Source organism: Betta splendens, chromosome 16 (genome assembly GCF_900634795.4).
Source record: "Betta splendens chromosome 16, fBetSpl5.4, whole genome shotgun sequence".
Lineage (NCBI taxonomy): Eukaryota > Metazoa > Chordata > Actinopteri > Anabantiformes > Osphronemidae > Betta > Betta splendens.
Window position 1 is genome coordinate 15780320 of NC_040896.2, and position 26842 is coordinate 15807161.

The 26842-nt window shown below is 45.1% G+C and overlaps 6 protein-coding genes and 1 long non-coding RNA gene across 11 annotated transcripts; 2 read left to right on the plus strand and 5 right to left on the minus strand.

The window, feature by feature from the left end:
* Nucleotides 1-303: 303 nt before the first annotated feature.
* gpatch3 (G patch domain containing 3) lies at nucleotides 304-2681 on the minus strand. The gene is made up of 7 exons (XM_029129950.2): nucleotides 2228-2681; nucleotides 1612-2069; nucleotides 1333-1507; nucleotides 1079-1138; nucleotides 871-992; nucleotides 657-784; nucleotides 304-561 (listed from the first exon to the last, which is right to left on the minus strand). The coding sequence occupies exons 1-7, from the start codon at nucleotides 2640-2642 to the stop codon at nucleotides 378-380; spliced, it is 1542 nt and encodes a 513-aa protein (XP_028985783.1). The 5' UTR covers nucleotides 2643-2681; the 3' UTR covers nucleotides 304-377.
* A 4307-nt stretch (nucleotides 2682-6988) lies between these two features.
* nr0b2a (nuclear receptor subfamily 0, group B, member 2a) lies at nucleotides 6989-8202 on the plus strand. The gene is made up of 2 exons (XM_029129954.3): nucleotides 6989-7658; nucleotides 7761-8202. Exons 1-2 carry the CDS (start codon nucleotides 7124-7126, stop codon nucleotides 8000-8002), a joined length of 777 nt encoding a protein of 258 aa, XP_028985787.1. The 5' UTR covers nucleotides 6989-7123; the 3' UTR covers nucleotides 8003-8202.
* A 1671-nt stretch (nucleotides 8203-9873) lies between these two features.
* kdf1a (keratinocyte differentiation factor 1a) lies at nucleotides 9874-13464 on the minus strand. The gene is made up of 4 exons (XM_029129227.3): nucleotides 13156-13464; nucleotides 11780-12846; nucleotides 11361-11435; nucleotides 9874-10545 (listed from the first exon to the last, which is right to left on the minus strand). The coding sequence occupies exons 2-4, from the start codon at nucleotides 12825-12827 to the stop codon at nucleotides 10463-10465; spliced, it is 1206 nt and encodes a 401-aa protein (XP_028985060.1). The 5' UTR covers nucleotides 12828-12846; nucleotides 13156-13464; the 3' UTR covers nucleotides 9874-10462.
* LOC129603151 (uncharacterized) lies at nucleotides 13369-14204 on the plus strand. The gene is made up of 2 exons (XR_008692822.1): nucleotides 13369-13509; nucleotides 13810-14204. It is a non-coding gene; the product is annotated as an uncharacterized LOC129603151 (long non-coding RNA).
* On the minus strand, nucleotides 13918-16021 carry LOC114843034 (trophoblast glycoprotein-like). The gene is made up of 2 exons (XM_029129226.3): nucleotides 15527-16021; nucleotides 13918-15371 (listed from the first exon to the last, which is right to left on the minus strand). Exons 1-2 carry the CDS (start codon nucleotides 15784-15786, stop codon nucleotides 14411-14413), a joined length of 1221 nt encoding a protein of 406 aa, XP_028985059.1. The 5' UTR covers nucleotides 15787-16021; the 3' UTR covers nucleotides 13918-14410.
* Nucleotides 16022-16508: 487 nt separating this feature from the next.
* LOC114843036 (transmembrane protein 222-like) lies at nucleotides 16509-19456 on the minus strand. The gene is made up of 6 exons (XM_029129228.3): nucleotides 19240-19456; nucleotides 18948-19032; nucleotides 18802-18833; nucleotides 18621-18717; nucleotides 18421-18551; nucleotides 16509-16848 (listed from the first exon to the last, which is right to left on the minus strand). Exons 1-6 carry the CDS (start codon nucleotides 19356-19358, stop codon nucleotides 16761-16763), a joined length of 552 nt encoding a protein of 183 aa, XP_028985061.1. The 5' UTR covers nucleotides 19359-19456; the 3' UTR covers nucleotides 16509-16760.
* Nucleotides 19457-19927: 471 nt separating this feature from the next.
* On the minus strand, nucleotides 19928-26795 carry wdtc1 (WD and tetratricopeptide repeats 1). 5 transcript variants are annotated; one of them, XM_029129222.3, is made up of 16 exons: nucleotides 26734-26795; nucleotides 25976-26114; nucleotides 25815-25898; nucleotides 25654-25700; nucleotides 25220-25331; nucleotides 24542-24729; nucleotides 24237-24419; nucleotides 24046-24140; nucleotides 23791-23906; nucleotides 23642-23711; nucleotides 23446-23542; nucleotides 23184-23354; nucleotides 22844-23088; nucleotides 22471-22636; nucleotides 21597-21789; nucleotides 19928-21472 (listed from the first exon to the last, which is right to left on the minus strand). In XM_029129222.3, the coding sequence occupies exons 2-16, from the start codon at nucleotides 26039-26041 to the stop codon at nucleotides 21275-21277; spliced, it is 2031 nt and encodes a 676-aa protein (XP_028985055.1). In that variant the 5' UTR covers nucleotides 26042-26114; nucleotides 26734-26795; the 3' UTR covers nucleotides 19928-21274. The 5 variants fall into 5 exon arrangements, with proteins under 5 accessions (XP_028985055.1, XP_055359139.1, XP_055359138.1 ...); XM_055503164.1 differs by having other exon boundaries at nucleotides 22471-22633; nucleotides 22853-23088; nucleotides 26607-26746; XM_055503163.1 differs by having other exon boundaries at nucleotides 22853-23088; nucleotides 26607-26746.
* Nucleotides 26796-26842: the final 47 nt, after the last annotated feature.

Below are 26842 nucleotides of genomic sequence, written 5' to 3' on the forward strand. Positions count from 1 at the left end.
TTGTCGTAGAAACGTCACTCGCGTCTTCTTTAGACGATGTTCAACTCTTATACATTTAGTGTTATTCAGCGTTTTTTAAATATATCTTTTAGAACGGCTGTCTATTTGAATCTAAGTTAAACCTCCCGTCACTTTCACCTTTTATCTTTTCTTTAAAATCTTGCACTGGTATACTTTAAATTATATTTTGACTATAAACTCACATATAAATATGAAATACTAACACTGGAGAATAAGTGTGACGTTCGAGTAACAGTTACCAATCTGATTGTGACACAATTAAAAAAAACGTACACACGCATATGCACAAAATATTTAAACATTTTAATACAAAAGCCAGTCAAGGTGAATTATATAAAACACTAATTTCTTTGAAGTCATCTGTGTGGTCCAATGCTGCCACCTGGCTGCCAACCTCTGTACTTCATGCTGGTGTTAGGTTGGCGTCTGAGCAATGTGTCACCTCCATCTAAGTCTTTGGGTTTGTCAAACACTGTAGTTATATGAAAGTCTTTTCTGGCCTTTTTCCCAGTATGTAGGAGCAGTTTCTCTCCATGGTACCTTCAAAACAGAAACAGCATAATAAATTAAATAATTTATTGGAAAAAACAACAAAATGGCCAATTATGTTTTTATTGTTTCCATTTTTAAATTACCCAAAGCCTCTTTTGCAATTGGGATGTTGGCCCTCATTCTCAAGGGCTTCAGAGATTCCAATTTGACTGTTTCCAAGCCCTTCACCATCTTTCCAACCCTGCTGCTCCATCAAACGACGGCCAAAGCCCTATATGGGAGAAAATACACAAAGATTACACTTTATTTAAAGATAGGCTACAATACAGAGATAGCATAACAGTGGCCACCTCTTACCTTAGTAAACCTCTCAAAGCTGCCAATCTTTTGTGTTTGTCCAGATCGATCTTCCAGTCCCTCCCTTAACCTTTTTTCATAGCGCATGCGAACATAGTCACGAGCATCCATATCACCTCCATCTGTAGAAAAAACAAAATTAAAGGAAATCTAACCCAACTTCACTGTTTGGTTCTTTTTACTGGAAACGCTTAACAAACTGACATACCTTTGTCATAGTAAACACTCATGTCAACATCCCAGTCATCTGCTGTCTGTTCGTCAAAATCTGAAAGAAATGCAGAATGAGAGATAAATGCACTGATTATTATCATACAGATAGGACTAAATTATTATACAACAATATGTAAGAGTGTAAACCTGACCAGCCATTGTCTGTTTAGGCAGCCATATTCACAGTATACACCACTATAATTACAACATAATGAGGTGCAGCCTTCATTTGTATGTTTTGTTGCATACCTCCTTCTTCTTCTTGCCAGTACTGCGCGTCGGTGTAGAACACCAGGCCAGAACCTCCTTTCTCCCACTTCAGCTCAATCTCCTCCTCAAACAGCCGCTCTTTGCTTCGCTCCTGGCTCGTTACGTCCTCATGTAAAGCCTCGTGACGCTCCCACTCCTCACACCAGTCATCATCCTACGAGCACCCGCGAGGAAAAAACAGTGACAGGATGATAACAATGCACATATGAATTACATGTGCCACTGACACAAACAGGTAAGAGTTAATATTACACCCACATCATCTGCATTTGACTGGACATCCTCCTCATCCTTCGGCTCATCCGTCTCATCAGTCTCATATGTTTCAGTGCAATCAGCCATTAGCTTCGATCCAGAGAGTGGAGCAGCCACAGAACCAGGTCCTGATATTTCGTGCCCATTCGCTGTTAACACAGTCTCCTCTGTGGCTGGAAGTGTGCAAGTGTTGTGATACTGAAAAGGTACGTTGCCGTAACGGCGGTTGGAGCTGGTCTTGGGGAAAGTGAGGCCCAGCTTCCGGATGAGGCGAGGAGGCAGGCGACAGGACTGAATCAGCTGCAGGAACACCTTGACTGGCGTTCCCACGTTCCCGTTCTGCATCAGGGCAGGTGGATTGAGCTCAGATAAGCTCTTGAGGTCAGCTTCCGTAAAACGCTCTCGTAAGGAAACGCGGTGCCGCTGTTCAGACTTTGTTTTATAGGGGAACGATTCAACATCTGGAAGAAGTGGGAAGAGAAAAATAATGATCACATATCAAAGAACACATACTAAAGTAACCAGGATAAACGCCAGTCTGACACAATGACTCTCACCTCGTTTGTGACGTGATAACTACACTACATGAAGAAGTCAAGACACGATGAGTCCCACTAACCTTCAACAAGCGAAACCTTGATTCTTTTGATAACACAGCGTCTGGACAGCCAGCTTCCCTTCGAGTCAATCCAGTGGTTCCCCGCGTACATCCTGACGAACCTGTCGGCGTGTTTATTCGGAACCGAGACGACGCAGCAGCACGACTTCGCCGGCTGCTTCTGCTCGGAGCCTCGTGTCCGTTCCTGCCCGGTCTCCGCGGACTTGGACGGCCCTTCTCCGGTTCCGCCACACGCTGCGTTTTCGAGCCCCTCGGACTCTCGCAGGACCTCGGGTCGATGGCGGTAGTGAAAACAGCGAAAGCCGCCGCTCTCTACGAACTGACTGAAGTAATTCCTCAGGTCCGCCGAGCGAAAGGTTACGGGAATGTTGCTAACAGCAAAATACACAGACAATTCAGCCTCGGACTCCGCCATGATTGTTTTGCTCCCTGGGTAACATACGTCACTAGAACGGAGGCATTCCATAATGACGTCACATCCGCATCCTGAGACGTTATTATCCTCTACAAATTAATAATTTGTTTTACTTATAAATATAAATAATGTTTTATTTTGCAAATGTATTTCAAACATTTATACATAATTTACGATTTATTAATCAGTAAATGTATTTTATGTATTTTCAACAGACAAGAATGATGAATATAGAAACTAGTAAGTCACTTTTAGAATATTTAGTAACGGGTCACCAATGCTTTTTACACAATAAGCAAACACACAAGGAAAAAGCAAAGAAACAAAAGTCAGATTACAGACTCCAATCATACAATCATACAAATTTAGCTTGTACTCAATGAAAACGAATTCATACAACATATAGAGGTTTTTAGGTTTCAGGTTCTTAGGGTGAGGTTGGGGTTTGTGTATATTAGCGTTATAAAACAGTGAGTATGCAAAATATAGATTTAAGATATAGAAGAAGAATGTATAGAATGTATATAATAGAATAGAATGTATGTAAATTACCTATAAGTATAGATCATGATTATATTCAGATCCTACCTTAGACAACTGAACGTACAAATCAGCAGCTTAAACATGTAACCAACATTCTGGCTTCATGTTTAGATTTACATTCAGTAAAATGGAACCTTTTAACTTTATACAATATCTAAATATGGCACATTTCTCCAGACTTTTATCCTTTTTAGATAGATAATCAAGAAATGTGCCACGTCAGAGTTCATTAACCTTAAGGCTAATCCGTCCTCTGGCCTTCACCTTAGCTTTTATCGTTGCGTTCTGATAGTAATAGGCAGTAAAGCTAGACCCTGGTGTCTGGACACCACTTCTCAACAACACTATACACAATATTATACATTTTCCACATATTTTTTATTACCAAGCTGGCGTGTGAACGTACTGCACGCATGACTACACAGGTTTAAAATTAGTGATTAGTGTTCCTACAATACTCATAAAACAGAAATGTGTAATCTGATGTTGCAGTCTGCCGAGTAGCTGCAGGCAGTGATTCTCACAAGCAGAAAAATAAAATAGTAAGAAGTACATTTAAAAACCAGAAACTGAGGAATACAAATTATTTTCACAAACTTTTTTCCATTGAATGAAAGACGTCAAACCATATAAATAATCTCTCTCAACACAAGACAAGAGCTTTGTACTGTATAGAAAGAACCCAATCTCTTCAATATGTTATTATTTGGAAATAATAAACATTTAATTTAATCAAGGATTAACTTTGAGATCGTACTACTTCATAATCAACTTCATAGCAAGTTCCAGCATGTAAAAAAATATAAAGCAATTCGAGCTTGCAATGAAAAACCCTGATATATTCTAGTTTACGCCTTACTGTATATTTTAACAGAAGATTTATGTGTACATTAAGTGCTTATGTTTGCTAGTTCTCAGAGGCATTAAATGACGCAAAATGAAATAAGGGGTAAAAAATGTATTTACATTTTTGTTAGCAATTGAAAAAATTGAAAAATGATTACAAATGGTCAGAAAACTGTCATAATTGTATTGTTTGACAGCGCCTGTGCATCATTCTGGTGCCGGGCTGTTTGAGATGTGCTATTGTCTTTTGCATGGTGAGGAACTCTACACTAAAAAAACATGAATTGAATTGAAAGAAACAAATGATTTTTATAAGGAATCGAATGACCTGACAGCTTGAGGGTAACTCACCTCAGAGTGAATAGCCTTGTGAAAATGGAACCAGGCAAATAAACCCCTGGTGTATTAGCAGTGGGTCAAGGTTAACTGCCATGTTTCAGATACGCTGTCCACCATGCATACAGAATGCTAGTACAGCGAGTGCAGTGACCTGGAAAACTAAACTCAGGGGACAAACAAATGTCAATATTCAGAAAAAAGCATTATAAAAGAACCAAACTGTGCTTCACTAAATACATTGATTGTCCTAAAGTTACAAATGCATAGTTAGCTATTATAATCCAGACTGCATGTATCCGGAAATAATTAAATCGACAATTATAAAATAGTCACCAGTCATTGTACAGACAGCCATTACATCATGATTCATCAGACCTGGACTGTTTAACTTCCTTCATTTCGCATTACAGCCGTTGTTTCACTAATTGAGTGAAGGACATTGTTTTTTATTATCCTGCTGGAGATAAGCGTCTGTCCTCCGTGCCCGTCTCTGCCTTCTCCTAACCTCTATAAACACAGGCCTTATCACAAGCATTTACAACTGTCAGCATACGTCATGGATCCAAGTGCTGCTGAGGGTACTACAGGACATCGCATTACTGTATAGGCATAAAAATGCATGTACAGGGCAACCACATGCAGTTCAGCATCTAAACGCAATGGTAAGCATTTTACATGTCAGTGCAGTGGACATATGTCACATAACAGCGCACATTGATGGCAGTGCTTTGTATAAGACCTAATACTTATGAACGTGTACATGAGTGAGTGACGGGGTCAAGTGATGGTGTTGGACACAGAACACTGTTTGCATGAGAGTTCAGTAATGTAAGTGTGGAATGAAGCTGTCATTGTGCGTCAAAAGCTGTGACATGTTGTTATTTAGTTAATATAAGAATGCCAAGAACCTTATTAATAATGTTGGAGACCAACCCAACAAAGACGAGGAGGCTTTTAAAAGCGCTTCTGGAGGAGTTTGTGAAAAGATGAGCACAGACAATGACGGTGCTAAAGTAAATACCTGGTGACTGGCGCTGACAGTTGTGTCTGGTGTGTAATCGCTTTATTGCCATCATTTACTTTATAGCCTGACCTTGATTCCTCTTCACTGTGGTTCAGACCTGAAGCCTTTGTTCTGTGATGGTCTCCGGTGCCTCTGCTTCTGCAGCAGGTGTCCCATCAAAGCTAAAGGTGTGTCATAAAAACAGTATCATATATTGTGTGGCCTTTATGCTAACAGTGTGACAGACTTATGCTGCAATGTCCCATTTAATGTACAGGTTGTTTATTTGTGGCAATAATAAAGCCATTTGCTTATCAGCGTCGAACCTCTGTGCCAGGCACGGGGAGGATAATGGATTAGGGTAAACTCAGTTCAATGGCCAAGGGACGGTTGCACCACCTGCTGCAGACAAACTCCCACTTATTGTCTCTGTTTTCCAGAAAGAAAACATCCATCCACTTCATGGAGTGCTTTAAACTGTTCGTACCGAAATTTGCATGTGTTTTATTCGATATTTAGGACAAGCTGACAAAGTTCAGCTGCAGGACATTTGGATCTTTAACCGTTTAGGAAAAGGAATGAAAGATTGGGAACAATAAAGATCAGTGTAAGACCACAGTTATGTCTCATAAATAGAGTCACAGCCTCAGGTTTCCCAGAGAAGCCCAACTGTGACCTTTGCATTAGCACCATAAGCAGCACATGTTTGGCTTCTGGGTAGACAAGAACGTTTTTACATGATGGATTTGAATGATTATTATAACAGTAATTTTATTTGTATTGCTTTGTACTGGCCAAAAGCATTGTAGGTTCAAAAGTTTTGTCATAATAACAGATGCCACGGTTATAATTACAGTTCTATATAATTCGATTTGATTTGATTTGAATTCTTATTTTCATATTTGTCTGGTCATTATATGCAAACAACTGGATCATTAGGTTTCACACAGTCGTCTCTTGTGTCTGACATCTATCAAAACATTATGGCAATTTGACCAGATTCTGTATTTCAAAACAATCTGATTAGATATTTGTGGTCACAGGTCAAGGTCACTGTGATTTACAGTACATTCCTTAAAATCGAATCATTTTTATGTTCAGCCAACCCCAGCTCTGTCAATTAACAAACATATATACTGTACATACAAAGTGTTACTGGAGGTAACAGTGTATGCACCAGCGAGCAGCCGTGTTTGTGGACTGTTCTTCTAGGTTCTCTGGGTGTAAAGCAGAGGCTTTGTTGGGTTCCCCATTGTTTGCATGGATGCAGGCTTTAGAATAAATGCCACGTGACGTCTATTAGAGACACATTTGAACAAATAAAGGAAAAATGACGTGCACCATGATGACCCAACTGGTGGGTCAATGACCCGTCTCTGCTCTGGCCTATTTCCAGCTCACCAGACGTGAGCAGTGTGCAGGGACACTGCGTGGACTGATTACCTCTACAGTCCTTGGTAGCTTGGTACCGCCTGGGTTAATGACACCAGCCACAAGATAAGGCCCAACCCTCCTCAGGTGTTACTCCTCCAGCTCCTTTTCATTGAGAGAAAAGCTTATCAGTTTCCCAGGGTTGTCCCATCGGTACCTGGCAGAGAACGCAGTTGTTTTGCACAGAGTGTATTGACAAGTCAAGGTCCAGTAGGCAGGGTTGCTCGGTCTTATAAATAAAGGACGCCTGAGGTAATAGCCGCATTTCTCGCAAGTCCATCATACAGGAAGACGACGCTGGTCTGCACGCACCTATAAAATGGATAACAGGTGCGACTGTTTGGCCGACAGCAACCGGCTGTCGAACCCAATCCTTTACAACATCCTCAGCCGAATGGATAACAGCAAACCGAGCCGAAACCAGGTCGACTGCAGCTCAGAACCGCACAGATGCAGCTGCGAGCGTCGGCGGACGGTGTGTCTGAAGAGACCGGCTGAGATCTGCAAGGAGGCGTCGGCGGTTCTGGTCAAGACGATCCACTTCATGAGGAGCCTGCCCGCGTTCAACCAGCTGCCAGTAAACGACCAGTTCTCGCTCCTCACGAGCTGCTGGGCGCCGCTCTTCATCCTGGGCCTGGCCCAGGAGCGCGTGAGCTTCGAGGTGATGGACGTCCCTGCTGACAGCATGCTGAAGAAGATCCTCCTGAACCGCCAGGAGCGCCGTGACGTGGAGCGCGAGGAGCCCACGATGGCGGGTGTCGGCAAACTCGTGCGGTGCCTCAAAAAGTTCTGGAGCTTGGATTTAAGTCCAAAAGAATATGCATACCTGAAAGGGACCACGATATTCAATCCAGGTATGGACTTTTGGTAATTAATTGGATTTCTGCATCCTGCGAATTTCCAGACTCGAATCCAGCATTAAACTAACGTATTTAACGCGTGTTTTCGCTTCATAGACGTCCCGCATTTAAGGGCCGCTCTCTTCGTCGAAGGCTTGCAGCACGAGGCGCAGCACGCCCTCAGCCACGTGGTGCGGCTCCTTCACCCGGGGGACCACGAGCGCTTCGCCCGCATCCTCCTCACGGCCTCCACGCTGCGGAGCGTCACGCCCAGCCTGCTCACCGAACTCTTCTTCCGGCCCGTGATCGGCCAGGCGGACCTGCTGGAGCTGCTGGTCGACATGCTCTTCTGCAGATGAGGGGGGTGCTCCTCGTGCAGATGTGCTGGGGGGATGTTTTTAAGTGCGTCACAACCAACGCCACTGATGCTAACTAAAAACTAATGTACCACATGGGCCCGGATCCAAGATCATATCTGTTTGTATTCAATGTTGTAAATAGGTTTGGTCTGTGTTTACAGAAAACTTTAAATAAATATATTTTTTTACATGAATGAGCCTGACGCTTTTTCCTCATTCGCCACTTTGTGTCAGTTACTTGATTTTAGTCACGTGCGTGCACGTGATAATGACCCAGTGTTCTCAGCGGCCTCACCCCAGTTCGTTTGAAAGATGGGTCATTCTTAACATTGTGCAGCCAAGTATTGCTCAAGGTTGCGAAATTGTGGTCAAGACACCGGGTTTTAGGAACAAGCCTTGTTTCCAAATGTCTGGGAGGAACCATTATCGTGTGATAAAACCGTAATCGTTTTTTGATTTGTTTTCTTTCATTTGTCATTGAAGCATTAGAGCCAACGGATAAACACATGTACCTCAGCAGCATTTTTTAGACATTTTTTAGACAGCAGTAAAACACGTACTTTGTCTCCCTCTTGTGGAAAACAAATGTGGAAAAGCGGTTTAGTCAAATATATGCAAAGGAAACGTCCCATCTCTAATATAGAATATTTAAATGCTAAATTAAACGTGATGCGGCAGTTTCTTGACATGTTGTCAAACAACATCATGTTTTAATAATAATAGAATTCACGCGCAGTAATGTGTAACACCCGATTGCAACGTTTAATGACGTCATAAACAAGATACTGATCAGAGGCTTCCCCTTCGTTTCACTGGGTTTCTTCAAGATGTTTTCAAATTCTGCATTTCCAAAACACAATGTGCAAAAACAGATGGATGGAGAACACCTGCCACTGCGTCCACTAATGTGCTTTTGTTGGTAAAAGTGAGCTGGCTGCCAATTGTTTCAGAAAATAAAACTGTTTTGCTGAGAAGCAACTAATCAGCTGATCAATATTCAAACCACTCCATGAAATGCGATGAGAAGACGGTCCTAAATGTTGCTGTGCTAAACGACACAGCTAAAAGCTAATGAAAGAAGCGAACAGCCTGCAGCCAGCGTTTGAATCAGAACCTCCTGAATCATCCTCGCCTGTTAGTTGTGAAAGAGTGAGTCTTCACAAAACACCTCATACAGGTAGAACAGGAATACGCCGATGGGCACAGAGAGCCGGAGGAAACGGGGTAACGCAGGGCAAGCGCACATCAACACAAAAAGCGAGGTGAGTCTTCATTGTCGAACACTCGGCTCCGCAGAAACCAGACAAGCTGCAGTTCACACAAACCCTGCACTCAACACAGACCAATGCATTTGTTTGACTGTCTCTCTCTCTTCTGTACAAATGAAAACAGGCCTTTCCAGAACGCAGCTGAACCTACATAAACAAGACAACTGTTTTTAAAGCAAGCACTGAACACACACACACACACACACACATTTTTTTTTTGCTGGCAGCCTCAGCGACAGATCAGTCGTCTGACGGCTTCCCTCTGACAGCAAACACAAACTCCTAAACACACATTCCCGGTACCGAGTCTAACGTGAGCCGAAGCAGGTCTTCGGGATACGTTTGTGAAATGCGGCCGATCCTCCGCACGCCTTCTTTTCCCTGCATTAAAAAGGCAAAGACAAACCCCAGGATTTTATTTCCTTTTTGCCAGAACCAGCCAAACGAGTTTCTTCTCATGCTGAGGGCAGAAAAAGCCTGCCTGCTGCAACACAGTGACCTCGGGCAGAGGAGCTCGACAAACAAAAGAGGACAAATAGGTTAAAGAGCCAGAGAATTTGTGCAGAAGGAAACGTTTCTGGCTTTAACAGAACAATAGAACAATTAGAGCAAATAATAAGAGTTTACTGTAGTTGGTTTACACAAAGCTCCTGTTGTGAAACGTATATAAATATACACATTTCCTCATTGAATACGCGTATAAGAAGGCATAAACTAAAAGTTTTTATTTTGTTAAAAAGACAGCTTATCTGCGGGGCAAAAAACGTGATTGCGGTGGCTGAACAAGCCAGTAAGTAACATCGGCAGAGATATGCGCGTGGAAAAATGGCTGAACAATAAAGTTTTCAGGTCAAAACATGCCTGTAAGAAGTCTAAAGGCAGGAATTCATAGGCACATATGTGAAGGGAATCCACAGAGGAAGGACGGTTACGGAAACACGTGTCGCTGGAAACAACTTTACACAGGACACATTAATACATTAAAACTTGCATTGCATATATAAAAAAAAGAGTTTGCTCAATGGGTCATTTCTGTACAGATACTCGTCCATGGCTTTTTATGACACAAACATTGGGACTAAAGAGGTGCAATCATCCAAAGGTGCTCCTCTCTGTAACAGCCTGGAGGTCAGGGGGATGAAACATATATCAGTGTCCGTATCAGTGGCTGGGGCCCGTCTCTGGGCTCCCATCAGAGGAGCAGGGGGGCCCCCGACGAGTCCGTTTCTGTGTCGTGGTGGTGGGAGTAGGCCGTGTTGGTGCTGGACGAGTACGCTGTAATTAAGAAACAGCTATTAGTGGTGGGAAAAGCCAGGAGAGATGATGTTATAGTTCACGAACAAAGGCAGAGCCGTGAAAGGTTTAACCGGGGACACGATGTGAAAGTTGTGGACGCACAATGCGGCGGAGCCACATTCAAAGATGTGTAATAAGACACCGGCTTCTTGGAAAAGGCCCCTTCACGGAAACAAAAAAAAAAAAAAAAAAAAAGAGGCTGCTGTGGCAACGCATCTGTAATCCAAGACGTTTGCTAAAATGACATAAGGAACCGGGGGACATTACAGTAGGTGACATTTATTTATTGTGACGCTGACAGGTGGTGTAGCATAACAGCATAACCGCTGAGGCGCGGTGGGGGGATCGATGGGTGGGTGTAAGGTAGAAGGGGGGGGGGGGGGGGGGGGGGGGGGGGGGGGGGGGGGTGCAGAGGAAAGGGCAGGAATGCAGGTGTTGAGCTGCTTGAAGAATGGCATGCCGCCGGGGAAGAGGCGAGAAAGCGCCTGCAGCGGCCTGGTAATTACACCTCCATGACCGCCATGAATAAAACATGCAGCTCGACGGCACCGGGGTGGGGGTGGGGGGTACGTGGTGTGGTTCTGATGACCACACCTGCTCTAGATCCGGTTTGGACCCACCCCCGCTCGGCGCGTTCACATATATTTGCGAACATGACTCCATGGCTCTATGACTCAGCGTTTTCTCCTGCAGCATACAAGGAGGGCAGACAACACGTACGACAGATTCCCCCCCCCTTTACTTCTGCAATGTGGTCTGTGGGGTCAAAGGGTCACATTCGGGCAGGTACTCACTTCTGCCGCTGTAGTGTCTCATCTTCCTCGCCAGCTCGTCGGAGGGCGTCTGCTCCGACACTTTCACCTCGGGAACTGCGGCAGAAACACACAGTGAGTGAGGCCGAGCGGCGGCGGCGGCAGACATAAACACATAAAGGCGTGCGTTCCGGGATGAATCCGGTCATCCCGGCTATTGTGCAACAGGCCTCAGACGGCGCGGCGCTCCTGCACCGACTTGCCTCAGATTAGCAGGTTGTTATTGGGTCACTGCCTGTAAAACGGCTGGTGCAGGACGCCGCGAGACTACGGGGGCAAACCAACGCGCTTCCAGCAAACGCTGAGTCAGTGGGGCAGCGCGGGTCACGTGACCGCAGCCAGGCGATGCCCTGCAGTGGCGTGTCATGCTCACGAACGGCGCGTCTACGCGAGGTGCTTACAGTCGGCGCTGATGAAGGTGTTGCTCATGGTCTCGTTGCCGCTGTCCGGCGGCATCCCGTTGCTCCTCCCGTTGGGCCGCTGCCCCCCCGACGGGAGGCCCCTCTCTTTCCTCTTGCCCTTGCGCGTGCTGATGCGGATCACCCCGTGCACCAGCTTGCACTCGGCCTCCTGCTCCTCCAGGTTGTAGTCGTGGGCGATGCTGTAGATGAGCTCGCTGATCTCGTTGGTCTTGCGCGAGAAGGACGAGTCGGACGTGCACTTGGCCAGCTGGTCGATCTGGTGCAGGGCGTAGAGCTCCAGCAGCTTCTTGGTGATGAGCGAGTCGATGTCGGTGCCCGTGTCGCTCAGGTCGTCCAGGTCATAGTCCTCGCGGGACAGCAGGCTGGTGTTGCTGACCGGCCGCTGCGCCTCCCCCTTGCCGGGCGCGCGGCTCCGCTTGGGCGCGGCGGGCGGATACCGCACGGTCTGACCGGCGATGCGCACGTCGGGGTAGCGGAAGCTGTCGCTCGGGGGCAGCTTGGAGACCTTGTGCGACTTGCCGGTCTCCACGGCGACGTCGCAGGTGGGGTTGGTGATGGCCATGCCGTTGGCGGGGCGGGGGTCGCCGGGGCCTTTGGGGGGGTGGTGGTCGGTGGAGCTCTCGTTCACGGGCAGGCAGGGCTCCCGGCTGCCGTAGAATCCACACGTCAGCACGCAGCAGATGAGAGCCTTGCAGCTGCTCCAGCCCACGGAGGCGCAGGAGCCGCAGGTTTGCCGGTTATTGGGCGCGCGGTCGGCCGAGCCAGGGATGAACCCGATGGTCTCGGAGCCCCTTCCGGTGCCATTCCGCGGGTGGCTGCGGTTGTGACCGTGCTTGTCTGAATACCGGGGGTGATCGGCGTGGTGCACAGCACCGTGTTCCCCATGGGGGTCCTTGTAGGAGTCCTGACTGGCCGAGCTCTCTTTGGATAAAGTCCGACTCTGCCTGTAGTTCTTTGCTCCGGGTCTGGAGGGCTCGGCCCGGTGGTGGCGAGGCGCCTGGGGAGCCCCTGTGCTGTGGCCAGGCATGGCTCAAAGAGCCTGGGACCTGGTGAGGGAGATGATGATGATAATAATAATAATAATAATAATAATAATAATAATAATAATAATAATAATAATAATAATGCCACACAGGGTTGGAGCATTAAACGCACTACAGGTCTTCCACACAACCCGCGTTTAAGACGTTAGGCTTCTAGTTAAGGTCCCTCCCCTAATTTGCAAATAAATCTTAGTGCATTGATTGTTGCCGTAATAATAGTTTGGCCCATTTCGTCGTGCGCAAAACTCGGTTCAGGAGGAAACGGTTCAAAGAAAGCGTGGATTCAACTTTACGAACCAAACACACACTTACAGCATAAGAAGAAACGGCTGCGGTCGCTTTTTTGTTCTTTTACAAAATCCAAGACACCTCGTCTGGCGCGAGAACCGCGGAAGTCTCACTGAGACAACGCTGATCTCCAGGCGCTTCAAAGCGGGCAAGAAAAGACGCGTTCCGCCGCCCACGGGTTTCTCCCAGTTGCTCTGCGTTCGAGCAGGAACGGGCTCCAGCCGACCCGAACCCAGGCGCCTCGACCGAGCAGCACCGCGCCAGCTCGTTCGCGTCGTCCGCCGCTGGAAAGCCACCGTCTCTCGCCCTCCCGAGCCTCGCAATGTTTGGCTATTACCTGCGGCTACAACTAATCCCAGATCACGCTCCCACCCACAGGTGAGCCGTGACGTCACGCGTGGCGGATGTGAGGCCAGAAAAGGGAGGAGGGTGGAAAAAAAAACCGTGAGAGACAGTGGAAAGGAAATAAAGGTTTAAATTAATACACAGATGCAATTCATTACTAAGTGGCGCATCATAAGAACCTATAGTAGTTGCACCTAAATGTATGAACACAGCGACGCTGCAGGCGCACACATAAAATATAGGTAGGACAGGTACAGAGGTGCGCAGCTGCAGCGCCAGCAGGTGTGTTTCCAAACAATATATTTCATTCTGCCCTATTTTTACTCCGTACAGATGCACTAAATCACACATTGTTTGACGGGAACTAGTGGGGCCACTTCACCTGGAGGAAGATCCGAGTCTGCGCAGCCGAAGTCACAATGAAATAGCAGCTCAAGAAAGTCAAATACATCAAAATTTATTTTAGTTGCAAGTCACGTAAATACAAGTGTCGCGTCATGATTATGAGAGTATAATAGAGAATGTGCACAATAAGTAGTACATGATGGATTCAAGTTGAGGATTTGATGTTGTGCTGTAGCAAACAATGTAAAAGCTATTCTAAGATTTCCTAAGTGTCCATCACTTACAGCTTATTAAGTCAACAAACACTGTCCATGTCACTCAGCTGCCATTAATGCTCATGTATTATCAAATACCACAATAATATTAAAGAGGGTTAAAGATGAGTTCTGTCTTTTTCCTTTTAATACAGCCCATGCATTTTAAATCTGATAAAAAATCACAAGTAAAGACAGGATATTTACAGAAATGCTCTTTTGGTGCCTTGAAAAGACAAAGGCACTTCAAAAGTTATTAAAAGTTAGAAGTGTTTATGTACAGGGAGCTCAAATCCTGTTACAGTACCTACTCTATCATAACTACTTTTATTTTCTTAGCATAAATTCCCAGGGGAGGAGGCCGTCAGCTGTTTGACCTGTGTGTCTGCGGGCACCTGGACGCCGCGCGCGTCCTTCGGCAGTGGCCGCGTTAAACCCATCTGTCCTTGCGCCCTCGCGTTACCTGCCGAGATGTGCCCCAGGCGCGGGTCCGAGTCGATCTCGTATCTGTAGTGATACCCCTCCAGGACGTCCCGGCACGCGTCTCTCATTTCAATGATCCATTTCTTCATTCCCTTGCGGTTCAGGTAGAGCACAAAGAGGAAGACCATGCCCACGAAGCCCAGCACCAGCCCCAGGAACACGTAGGACGTCTGCAGGCCGAGGTCCGGCACCTCTGCTGCGGCGTCGCAGCCGATGGCCCGGGTGCCGAGCCCTCGCAGCTGAGCGTTGATCAGCAATTTGGGCGAGGCACATCTCACCGCGTCCACGTCGACCTGAGCCCTCGATTCATTCAGCCAAGTTACGAAGGCACGGACCTCACAGGAGCAGGTGTAGGGGTTATTACCCAGAAGGATGCGGGTGTTCCCAAGCCTGTCCAGCTCCTGCAGGGCATCAGCCCTGAATGTCCTGAAGGCGTTGTGCGTCAGGCCCAGCATCTCCAGACGGTTCAACCCCGAGAAGGTCCCGCTGTACACGGCCACCAGAGAGTTGTTGGTGAGGAGGAGCTGCTGCAGACTGGGGAGGTGGGCGAACATCCCCGGGGGCAGCAGCGCCAGGTGGTTCCCGGACAGGTCGAGGCGCAGGAGCCCGCCGAGGCCGCCCCAGCGCAGCGCCGTGGTCAGGTCCGTCAGAGCGGTGAAGTTGTAGAGGGAGCAGCTGAGGTTGAGCTCCTGCAGGGGACTGCCAGGTATGCTGAGAGCCTCTGGGTGGATGAGAGCCAGCTGGTTCCCACTAAGGTCCAGAAAGCGCAGGTTGATGAGGGCGGAGAAGCTGTGGGACGCCATCTCTGTAATCCTGCGAAGAACTCACACTTATCAGCCGTCCTTAAACATTTCATAGACAGTTAATCAATGACAACATGTTCACAGAAACAGACTTTATTAGACACACCTCAGCAATGTTATTTCAATATCACCTGATACAGCAAATACAAACACTAACATTCTCACCTATTATTGCTTAAAATGATGTTGGTGACATTCTCCAGCTCTGTAAACGAGTCAGGTGCAATCTGATGTATGCTATTCCCTGTGACGATGACAGTCCTTGTGTATCCTGGAATACTTGGCGGCACCGCGTGCAGGTCCTTAGAAACACATTTTATTATGCGAGTGACGGCAAAGCACTCGCAGCCAAACGGACAATCCAAGCACCGGTACGGCGAGCACAGCAGAATCCCCAAAAACACACGGACAGCCAAAACACACATCTCTAAACTAAAGCCAAGTAAAAAGAGGGATTAAAAGCTATTAACACAGAACACGAATAAGACTACAGAAAAGCAAAAACCAGAGTCTGTGTATTAAAATTAGTATTAATTAAATTGCAACTAATATCCTAAACTTATGTTGAATACTGCAGAGGTGGCTTCAGCATCAGTCCCTCCTTATCTGCTCCACTCTGGGAATAAAGGTTCCCGTGAAATGATGGCAGTTCATATCAGGCAGAAGCTGCTGGATGAAAAAGGTATGTGGCTCCCTTAAAGGCACAGAGGACAATTAGGGCATCCACAGCCTGTGACCTACACCGTCTGCCAAGGGAGAAGCTTTGTACACAGCAGGCCCACAGTTATGTGATATTACATACACACTATAGCTCGATAGATAATATTTATTCACGGAGTTACGGCAAAATGTGATTATAATTTTGCTCATAATTATCCTGTTACAGCAGGAATCCAGCATGAGGACACGCGTATGGAAGCTTTTAGTTAGTTTATGTCTGGAGAAAAGCAAAGTGTTTAAATAAACACAACTGGTGCATTCTAATCGGACAATATAACAATTTGTCACACTTTGCTCATGAATCACACTATTCTGGGTAGTGGCTCATGTCTCTTAAATGACTGATGAATACTTTTAGTATTAAGATATCATAGCAATATATCACTGACATGTGCCAGTCAGTTATTAAAATACAGGAGCTCAGTGACATTGTTCTACTGCAGTTTAATCATCCTTGATATTGTCAGTGATAAGGTAATCAAAACACAATATTCTATTTAGACTGAACAACGACATAAATAAATAAATAAATAATTAAAATACATAATTAGAAAATGTAAAGGAACTACCCACAAAAACCTTGGTTTACTTTAAAGCGTCCGCCTCAAAGACCAGAACTATGCATTTGACAGTGACGCCGTGTGAAGCCAGTGACTCATCCACTGAACTGACGGCTGCGTTACTGGAGGTTGAACGTCAGGATGAAGGTGGCGAGGACCCCGCAGAGCATGAGGAAGGGGAGCCAAGTCTTCAGAAACGCAGCCCAGCTGGAGGACACAGGAGGCACAGTGCGTTACGGCGGTTGTCAACACCTGGACAGCTTTGCGTACGCGCACAAGGACGCGCGTGCGTCTCTCCCCGTGGCCGGCGTCCCTCTGTCCTCCCCCTCCGGCCCCGCGCGGGGGGACCCGGCAGAGAGGTGACCTCTGGCGCCGGCACAGAGGGGAGCGGTGCCGCCGGTGATGAATTACACGACTCCCCGTCTGCGCGGACGACCCCCGCGCTGCGCTGGTGTGTGCGCGCGGGCAGCACAAAGTGTGACGCCAGCATTCTCTATGTGGGTCAGCGGAGAGTAATGAGGGGCCTTCTCGGAGCCATATGTCTCCTCACGAAGCATCCGGCAGCAGAGCGAATCAAGACAGGCCTTGTTAGCGGCCACATTTCTCCCTGGTGCTAACCTGTAATACTGCTATTACCACTTCTGTCTTCTCTTCAATTGCACCTAGTGCTACACCTGCTCCGGCTCCTTTATCCCTCCCTGCTCCCTTTTTCTGAGATTTGTAAACCTGTGAATGCCACACTATAGTTGTAGGGACTGTACAGGGCTCTGAAACTAATTTGGGATTTGGGGCAATATATTTATGGTTCATTTTATATTTGGCAGAAAAGCTTTAATTTGGGTGTTTGATGACAAAAAGGAATTTGATCCTGGTAAAGCATTATTGAAGCATTATTAAATTGCTGCAACTCATCCCATTCAAATTCTCAACTGTTCTCACATGTTCAATTTGGAGCAGCTCTTCTTTCTACACTTCTCCAGGACAATCAGTGAAGTTATCTTCGTGGGAATGAATCGAATCCAAAAGAATATCACATCTTTTTTGAGTTTTTCATATTGTTTTTCTCATTATTGCCAGACTGATCAAAACAAGAAAAGGGATTTCTGGACATTAAGTGGTAGAGAGACTGTAATTGATGAGGTATGGGATTCATAAAGATGATTAATGCAATAAAACAAGAACATAGATAAAAGAGGAACGTTAACAAAGATAGCACTGTTATTACAATATGAAGAAGCTGAGGATTTATAGCAGAGTCTGTCTGAATGTCCCCACTTGGAATTTATTGTGTTTTGATAAACCACTACAGTGAGTCATGCTAAGATACGTACGGCACTTGGTTGAACAATAACATGTGGGAATAAGGAAAGCTGCCAAAAACAAAGCCGGAAGGAGGCTTTTGTTTGTATTACTGCAAAAGCCAAGGAAGAAACTGTTTAATTACCCGATTGTGAACACCAGTACAGCTTTAGAGGAGGCGAGATCCAATGGACCCAGTTCTACTGTAACAAGTGGGTATACAGATTATTACTGGTGGGTGGTGTTTGCCAATACAACTACAAAAGATCAACTTTTATTGTGTTTTCATTGGGTTTACCTAAGACGGAGACTGAACAGAGCACGTTATTTGAAATGGCGAAACACTGAACTGGAATCTGTGAATTTCCCAACTCGTATTTTCCGATGATAGAAGATCAGACGCTGACCAGGTGATGACTTGGCAGCAGGTGTTCTAGTACACAACCAGAACGAGTGTCAGACTGCAGGCAACGCACTCACCTCACGTGTTTCCCATGGAGGAGAGACATCACACACAGGTTGACCATGTTCCAAGACGTGCTGTTGTTGTAGCGCATCAGGTTGAGGGCCATGGCGACGTGGGAATGGCAGTTATCAAAGCACAGGTTGTGCTTCAACACAACACACTGTTAGTACCATATGATGCACATATGCACATGAAACCCCCAGACAGAGCTTACCGGTCTGCATTTGTACTCCTCAGACGCATCATGCACCGCTTTGTCCCACGTGGCAGCACCGTTGCCACACACTTTGTCCACATCAAGTTTCCAATACCTGCAAAATTACTTAAATAATTAGTCAGTGCATTAATTGAACCTAAAAAAAACTCATGAGCTAATATATTATAATAAAACTTACTTGGTTGGTCTGCCAAAGCCCATGTTGTCCTCCTGAAGATTAAGTCAAGACAGAAAACATTTAATGACTCAAACAGGTGACACCATAAATAAAAAATGAGTTATTACATGTCATTGGACGGTGAATGATTCCAAAGAAGCGCTCACCGACACGAAGTATGACCCTGCGAAATCTCGGATGACTCCGGAGGAGGTGCAGATCCCCATGTGACCTATGAAGGGGAGCACCCACCTGCAGGACGCACAAACCACCGAGGGAAGGTTGCGTAAGAGTATAATAGTATTACGTGGTGCAAACATTTCCCCATCAGCAAACAGAAAATGTGCTTTATTTCCCCCGATTGTGAGCAGCGTGCAAAATAATCTGCGCTAAGCTTTAACAGCTAGCGCCAATGCCAAGCTAGTAGGACCGTGAAAGCAACATGCGTTAGCTCCTTACGATAAAATGGGAATAGGCGTCCACACAATACAGTATGGGTAGCGGCTGCTTTTTCTGTCGCTTTTTAAAAAATCGCCGTGGTAGTTCATCATCATGTCGATATCGTCCGCCTCCGCCATCACTGCCAGTGACGTGGGAGCAGAAGCGCGCAGTCGGGTCGGTCAGTGAACGCAGCACCGTCTGCGCGTCAACGGTCAAGCCTGCGCCTGTATTTCAACGTTGATAGTAAAGCACACAGCGCGACGGTCTGTACTTCCGGTCTTCAAAATAAGGGCAATGAGAGTTAATATCTGTTCTAGTTTCTGTATCTGTACCATCTTTTTTCATGTTTGGGGTTATTTCTCAGCGCTTTCTGGCAGCCACACGGACCTAATCTGCCATGAGCTTCATCACTGTAACCTCCACCGCTCCTAAAGCTGGGCCGCCTCATTATTGTGCAGTATATGGGGCACAAGTTACTCCCCAGCTATTCGTGCTGCTGCTAGACTGTGCTAACATTTGTTTCCTAATAGTCAGCAAAAGTAAAGTGTACAACAGACACTGACAAACGGGCAGCGTGTGAGCAAGTTCATATCATAGCTTTATCTACATCTTTCCAGCCTAGCAAATACTGGGTCAGTGCAGCTGTTGTGTGACTATTACTACTTATCATTTATGTCATCAGTGGAAGAAGAAAAGCAAGATAAGGTCCATAACAAGGTGTTCTGTTATTTTATTCTTTTTACTTGGTCGCAACAAAGCTAATTACACAACTCCTTAAAGAAAAGTAGTATCTCAAATTCATTAAGGATGGAAACACATGGAAGCCTAGTGTTGCATTTTGTTTTTTAACCTTCACCCCTTCTGTAGGCAAAGAAGACTCCATGAGCAGTCCTCTGAGCAACAGATGGATGGCTCTGTGTCCTTTTGCAAACAGGACTGAACACCTGAATGCAGCAGAGGACTAGTGCTAGATCCATGCATCTAGTAGACAGGAACCAACCCTATTGCCACCAAATAACACCCAGTTAGCAAATACCACAAATTAACATCTGTGAGCCACTTACAACCAACACGCTTCACACATACTCTTTATGTCAAATAACACTTGGAATTGATGGGACTTACATTAAAACAAAAGTTTTTTAGAAAAGTATTTTTTAACAAATACTCTTTTCCCGTATCTCATTGATCCTCCTAATGGGGTGTTGATAGTTTTTGGAAAAAAAAAAAACTCTAACTAAAAGAAAGGACTGTATGCCAAACTAAACGTTAATGCTAAACGTTAATCCTTGGCTGCTGAAATGAGGCATGATAACCTTTGGCGAAGAAACAATTTGCCTGGTCTGACAGTTATAAACTAAACAAAGCTTATAAATACATGACATTAGAGCAACACCTTCAATTTTAAAACCTGGTGAGTGACAACTACTTCTAGGCTTCCCGTGTCCTCTAAACTGAAAATAGCATCAAGTCAAACTTGAATCCGTGACTTGGGCGTGCAGCCTTGCTGAGATGAGCGGGCACTGTGACTCATAGCTCCAACTGTAGAGCAGACAGGATGCAACAAGGCACCGTCTTGTGGTCTGCGATCCGATCCTCTATGGAGGACACTATGACTGTGCGGCCACACCGACCTGAAAATAGGTAGCCAAACCGCATGCGTCTCCTTCTACGTGTCATGTGTCTCTCCAACATAAACCTGAGGAGGGATAAGTGCTGCACTCCTCTTTCTGTGCGAGAAATCAGGGAGTGACATGGAAGGTGCTCTCTTCAAAGGTGCCTCCCTGCCAACAGAGTGGAGGGAGAGATGCTGAGGTGTCGGTGCTTTGACAGGTGGAAAGCTGGGTATCTCCACCCTCTGTGAACTCTTCTCCCCAGAGTGGCCTCCACCAGTCCTCTCTAAGGACAGGGGAGTGTGATGCATAGTGCAGAGATGTGACACGACATTCACTCAAAGTTTCTGTCAGACAGAAAGGGAAAATTAAGATTCACGCAGAAGCTGGAAGAGCGCTTTGCTTCCTACATCCGTCCTATGGGATGGCTGACAGTGCGCTTAGCTTGGCCGACACTGTACTTGTCCCTCTGAGCTGTCTTCGTCATCCGACCCATCTGGGCCAACACCGCGTAGGCCCGTGATGCGATAGCCCATGTTGAGCAGCATAACCTCCAGCGGGTCAGCGTTCATTCGCCGCTGGTTCGCCTGTGCAGCACCGTCCATGTCCTCCACTACGCGTCCATTCTCCTTATCTGTCTGTATTAGGACAAAGTAAACAGGAAAAAAAAATAGTTAATTTAATTTATTATATTAAGGATACCTTCATTGATCATCAAATAGATCAAAATGTACATATAAATAAGTAAAATTAGGAATTTACCTCTGGTCTGGGGTTCCATAATCGAACCACAGGGTCAATACCACTAGTGGCAAGAAAGCAGTAGCTGGGGTGGGGCTGCAGGCAGTTAACTATGGACTCATCCCCCTGCAGGATCCTCACCAGATTAGTCGTCTCTTTTTCCCAGATAAAGAAGGAGCCATCGTCTGAGCCACTGACAATGTACTGGCCCTTGCTGTAGATAAAGGAGCACTATTTAGACCTGCCTGACAAGCCACAGTGCTTTTACTTAGAATTAGACACCACTTTCCAGTGACACTTTTTCACACTAAATGGGGCTTTCCCAGTTGTGAAAAGCAACTCAGCAGGGCATTCTGGTATCCAGCGTTGTGTTGCAATGAGCGCCCGGTTTTACATTCCATAGGGTCTTGAGTCATTTTCATTTACACGTCTCACACTGGATGTTGTCATGTGAAGCCAGCTTGTTCTGCTGTAGCATTTAACCTAAATACTTTTCTACCCATCATACAGCAGAACAACACACGATACAAAAGATCAAATTTTGCAGCTTTGAGAGGGTGGACCTGTTTGACTGGCATCTCACCTGAATTGCAAAGGCCTGAGTTCATTTTGACTCACTAAACTGTTGGTAAACAGTGGATCCAACCCATCACCCACACGTTACACGTGGATGCAAAAAAACGATAAAGTGTGAAAACCTGGTATCAAAATCATCTGCACTGAATTATTAAGAGTTTAAAAGTGTTTTTTTTTTCAACCTTCCAGAAACAGAACCTAGGACATCTTTATACTGTAAGATACTGATCTGCAAATTCTGTGCTATAACTTTATTTTTTCTGGCCAAGCTCGTGACTGCCCTCTAGTGAAACCTGTGCAAATTGACAGCAAGCCGTACCTTCCAAAGAAGTTGGCCTCCTTGATGTCAGTTGTAGTGTTGCAGTGACCGCAGTATCTGTGCTTGTAGTCAAAGCTGCGCTCTCTCAGCACTATTTCATCTTCAGGGATGGACTCCTTCTGACTGAATGAGTGGAACCGAATGGAGCTGTTGGACTTCTTATCTTCTGACAGTAGACACAAATTTTAAACTTATTACCAGTGAAATATTCAAACAAATAAGAAATAAAATAACAGACTGTCAACGCACGATAAAACAAACCCACTTAAAACCTTGGTACTGAAAAAGGCTGTGTGGTTTTGAACGTTTAATTGAAGACACAGCATAGACCCACACCTATATACTGTGAATAAAAGCTACTGATTAACATTACCTTTCATACCTGATTCTGTTTTGGTGAAGAGAGCAGCCTTTATGTCTTTATCTAAGGCATCACAGGCGCTACTCAGTGCCTGCTCTGGAAACTTTCCTTTAAAATCATCCAGACACTCCAGAGCCTCTGGCACGTATTTCAGCTCAAACAAACACCGTGCCAGTCTGAAATGTGCCTTCAAATGGCTGGGGTTCAGAGTCAGAGCCTTCAGACAGTCCCTGAGAGCATCATAATGGTCTCCATCCCTGCAAATCACAAAGACGCATATACTCTTAATAAGTGCTTTAAAAGCCTCCAGAAAAACCATGGATCATCACGCTGGAGTATTACTAAGGCCCACCATTTGCGTTTCATGTAGGCTGCAGCCCGGTTCCCATACAGCATGGCATTGCAGCTGGCCTGGTGAATCCCTAAGCTGTAAAGCTGGATGGCCTGTGTCCATTGCTGCCGAGCAAATGCATCATTAGCTTGTTGTTTTATCTTCTCCAAGTGAGGAGGGAGCTCTGTAGAACTTAAGACAGAATAAGAGTCATGACCTAATAACATTTAACATTGCAACACTTATCTGGGAACAGTCGCTGTCAGTATGAAGAGACAAGTACCTTGAGTACATTTTTGTTCCAGCAAAGCGAATATGGCTGTTGGGCAAGTGAATTCCATTTGAGACACCATTAGTCGTCTTTCCATTCTGCACATCTCCTGGGAAGCAAAGTTTTAGAGACAACTAATGTATTTTTGGCTATGACACCTAAGTGCATCATTTAGCAGATTTCCATAACACAAAACACACAGACCTACCTGTTGGTGACTTTTGTGGAAGCAAAAAGGTGTATGGCCTCTGTTTAAATGTCAAGTCAAACAGATATACCTGAAAGGATCATAAATTAACAATCGTTACGGCATGTTACAGAGTTTCACTCACCAATCTTTGTTGTAAGTAGCATTACCTGTTCGCCACCCATGTTAACAAGCAGCTCTGTGCCATCTGGACTAAAGGTGACGTAGGTGGCCACAAGGACCCTCAGGCGATTATTGTAGTCCGGGAGTTTCACTGGCAGGTGTCCTGGAGCATTTAAACCCACGCATGCTTCACAATTATTTTCAGTTCCACTGCACATTTCCTTTTATCATTACGACATAACTAGTAGACAAATGTACCGATTAAAGATACGTCATACTGGACAATTCAGTGTTATATTTACCTGCAACATAATACTGCCCAGCTCCATCTGGGATAGGTTTCTGCCCTTCGCAGAATGTGTGCACAGCTGCCGATGTGCCCTGACTCATAGATTTCCTACATAAAACAAACAAAAAAAAAAAACTAAAACTGCAGTCAAGGATGTAAATTTCAAAATCTGGACAGGGGAAAATCATCAAAAACTTAACCCACCTGTAGTTGTGAATCATCCTGATGTCATAAAGGCGTACAAAGGGACCATTGGCTCCCACTGCAAGGTAGTTGTTGTCCTGTGGGTTAATAGCTAGACACTTGGCTTCAACTAGCTGACCACAAAACTCGGTCAGGTCGATTAGCACATCTGAACGCTTACTGTTCTCCCGCAAGTCATATTGTCTGTATGAACAGTGAGAAAGTTGGAATATGAATAACAGCAAAATTAGCCACAAGGGGGATTTTGATTGTCAAAAAAACAAGCTGATGGCAAAAAAAAAGCTTTCTGATCCCTGGGTTCTTACCTAATAATACCATCCTCGGCAGCACTCCAGAAGGTGTTTGGCCACATGGGTGCTGTGGCAATGCGTTTAACTCGGTTGGTGTGATCAGAAAACATATGGATGGTTTCCTTCACAGTGAGGTCATGCACATGGACTTTTGTATCAGCTGCACCTGTTACCAAGATTCTGTCTCCAGAGTGAGGGAGGAACTGTGTAGACAGAGAAACATATCAGATTGATGGGTCCTCAACAAGGTTTAAAGCATCACTTAGGTCTTTATGTTATGACCAATTGTTTAATGTACCTTTGTTAATTGTGATTTAATAATATATAAGGGTTACAGACTAAATAAGGGCTTAAGACATTTCCTTTACATTTTGTTACAAATCTCTGCAGTATTTGACCTGTCACAGTGGTAGAATCTTGTGAAAAGTGCCACAAGACTATGTTCAGCACAGTATGTGCAAAGATGGTTTATGGATGGCCATATGAGTATCATTAAATGGACAACAGCGACACCTAATGTACAAAATATGTTTATGTATCACATTATTTTCAAAAGATTGTGAAGGGTCAGATCAAAATGTTTTGTATTTCATTAAAGAAAAGTGTGTCAAACTGTAATAGTGATCACAGGGTAGATTCAAGAGTTTACATGTACAAAAAATAGAAGTTCATGCATTTGTCCTTTCTCCTTACCTTTACAGAGAATATATTGGCTGCATGACCTGTGTGCATAGTAGTAATCTTTTTGTGTCTGAATGGATCCCAGATGATGGCATGTTGATCATCTGAGCCAGAGGCCAGAAGACTAAATACAAATAAGAAATAAATCACCATCATCAGGCCAAGTCAAGGGACCATTTGTTTCAGCGCTTTGAAACTAACTCAAACACATTCCTATAATACACTAGCTGATGCTATTTTAGTTGGTGATTTAAAGAAAATCCTTATTTAGTATTCAATGTCTCAGGTAAAAATATACTCAAATATCAATATCTGGTTGATTATCCTACTAATGTAAATAAAACATGAAACAATTTAACAATAGGCTTCTTACTTTAGACACACACTGATAGATTCTAGACAGAGATGAAAATTATACGGGTGAATATTACATTTTAAAGACTTACTCTCCTCGTTCATTCCACTCCAAACAGTTAACACAGCCAGTATGGCCCTGTAGAGACAGACATCATAAACTGTAGACAGACAGTACAATAATCCACCCAACGGCCTCCACTGTGACTTTTCTACAGTTCATCAGTTCAACTACATGCACATAGGCACAGACCTGAAGCTCAGCCTCCAGACCAAGTCTTTTGATGAAAGGCTCAGTTACATGGTAGAACCTCTGGAAGCCTGACGCTCTCTTGTCCTGCACAAATGAAACAAAGTCTCCATCAGACTACCTGACTGCAAAGTGAGGTGAGTGGATGGCATTTCTTTACTCACCCTTATCTGCCTTTGCAGAATATCTCTGGTGATGTTCACAGTCGTCATGGCCTCACCACAAAACATAAATTAGGGCCTGGGCTGGAGGTTCCAGTGATCACAATTCTAGGCATTTACAACATATTTTCTTGGGAATATGCTGTAAAGACGTTTCAAACATTAGGGTAGGAAAGGCTGCACAACTAGGTAAATGCAATTACTGGCTGTCAGTTAAATAGCAAGTTATCATCAGGAATATTAATGTAGAATGTTTCGTCATTGTGGTCTTTTTTAAACAGTAGAACCATAACGCTGAAGGATCTCGTCTGTTAATTTTAGTATTAACAGCATTGCCACCGTTTACAATCAAGGCGAGCTGATTAGCTAGCTAGCTAATGTTAGCTATGCGCCTCTGTCAGTATTACTATAGGTGGACTGCAAAACAACGGAAATTATTTAACATGAATGCACTGCTGGCCTTTCAGAAAGGCTAGCCACCTATGCATCGGGCCCTTAAGAGACCTGTCGTTGACCAAGTAGCTGGCGTTAGCGTATTTGCGTTCTCTTGCTAGCTAAACAACACGTCCACTTCGTGTAACATTAACATTTGCACCACTTTAATTAAATTGTCACAGTGCTAGATAAAGCTCACCGTTTCCAACGAACTAACAACCCTTGTGTCACAAAATGTCCATTTACTAAACGTCATATAACACACTCCGTGAGTTTGTTGACAGGATCCTCGCTAACGCTCTATCTAACTTGAACACAACCCCTACCTCTGAGCACATCACGCAACTTTGTTCCGCCTGCTGCTGAAACAGAACACTTCCGGTCATTGTTTGTTTCAGAATAAAAGCATTCCCACCACGTAGCCAGTGACAATTG

Coding starts and splice junctions, on each gene's coding strand:
- LOC114843036 (XM_029129228.3), bottom strand. CDS start 19,358: ATGGCGGAGGCGGACGATATCGACATGATGATGAACTACCACGGCGAT. Junction 18,718..18,801: donor GGCTTTGGCAGACCAACCAA/GTAAGTTTTATT, acceptor GTAATTTTGCAG/GTATTGGAAACTTGATGTGG. Junction 18,552..18,620: donor AGGAGTACAAATGCAGACCG/GTAAGCTCTGTC, acceptor GTTGTGTTGAAG/CACAACCTGTGCTTTGATAA.
- wdtc1 (XM_029129222.3), bottom strand. CDS start 26,041: ATGTTTTGTGGTGAGGCCATGACGACTGTGAACATCACCAGAGATATT. Junction 24,730..25,219: donor CCAATATATTCTCTGTAAAG/GTAAGGAGAAAG, acceptor CTGTCTACACAG/TTCCTCCCTCACTCTGGAGA. Junction 22,637..22,843: donor AACAGAATCAGGTATGAAAG/GTAATGTTAATC, acceptor GTCTACTGTCAG/AAGATAAGAAGTCCAACAGC.
- kdf1a (XM_029129227.3), bottom strand. CDS start 12,827: ATGCCTGGCCACAGCACAGGGGCTCCCCAGGCGCCTCGCCACCACCGG. Junction 11,436..11,779: donor CACCTTCATCAGCGCCGACT/GTAAGCACCTCG, acceptor TTTCTGCCGCAG/TTCCCGAGGTGAAAGTGTCG. Junction 10,546..11,360: donor GAGACACTACAGCGGCAGAA/GTGAGTACCTGC, acceptor TCTTAATTACAG/CGTACTCGTCCAGCACCAAC.
- nr0b2a (XM_029129954.3), top strand. CDS start 7,124: ATGGATAACAGGTGCGACTGTTTGGCCGACAGCAACCGGCTGTCGAAC. Junction 7,659..7,760: donor GACCACGATATTCAATCCAG/GTATGGACTTTT, acceptor TTCGCTTCATAG/ACGTCCCGCATTTAAGGGCC.
- LOC114843034 (XM_029129226.3), bottom strand. CDS start 15,786: ATGTGTGTTTTGGCTGTCCGTGTGTTTTTGGGGATTCTGCTGTGCTCG. Junction 15,372..15,526: donor ATCATTTTAAGCAATAATAG/GTGAGAATGTTA, acceptor AGTTCTTCGCAG/GATTACAGAGATGGCGTCCC.
- gpatch3 (XM_029129950.2), bottom strand. CDS start 2,642: ATGGCGGAGTCCGAGGCTGAATTGTCTGTGTATTTTGCTGTTAGCAAC. Junction 1,139..1,332: donor CTGGCAAGAAGAAGAAGGAG/GTATGCAACAAA, acceptor CATTTCTTTCAG/ATTTTGACGAACAGACAGCA. Junction 562..656: donor AATTGCAAAAGAGGCTTTGG/GTAATTTAAAAA, acceptor TCTGTTTTGAAG/GTACCATGGAGAGAAACTGC.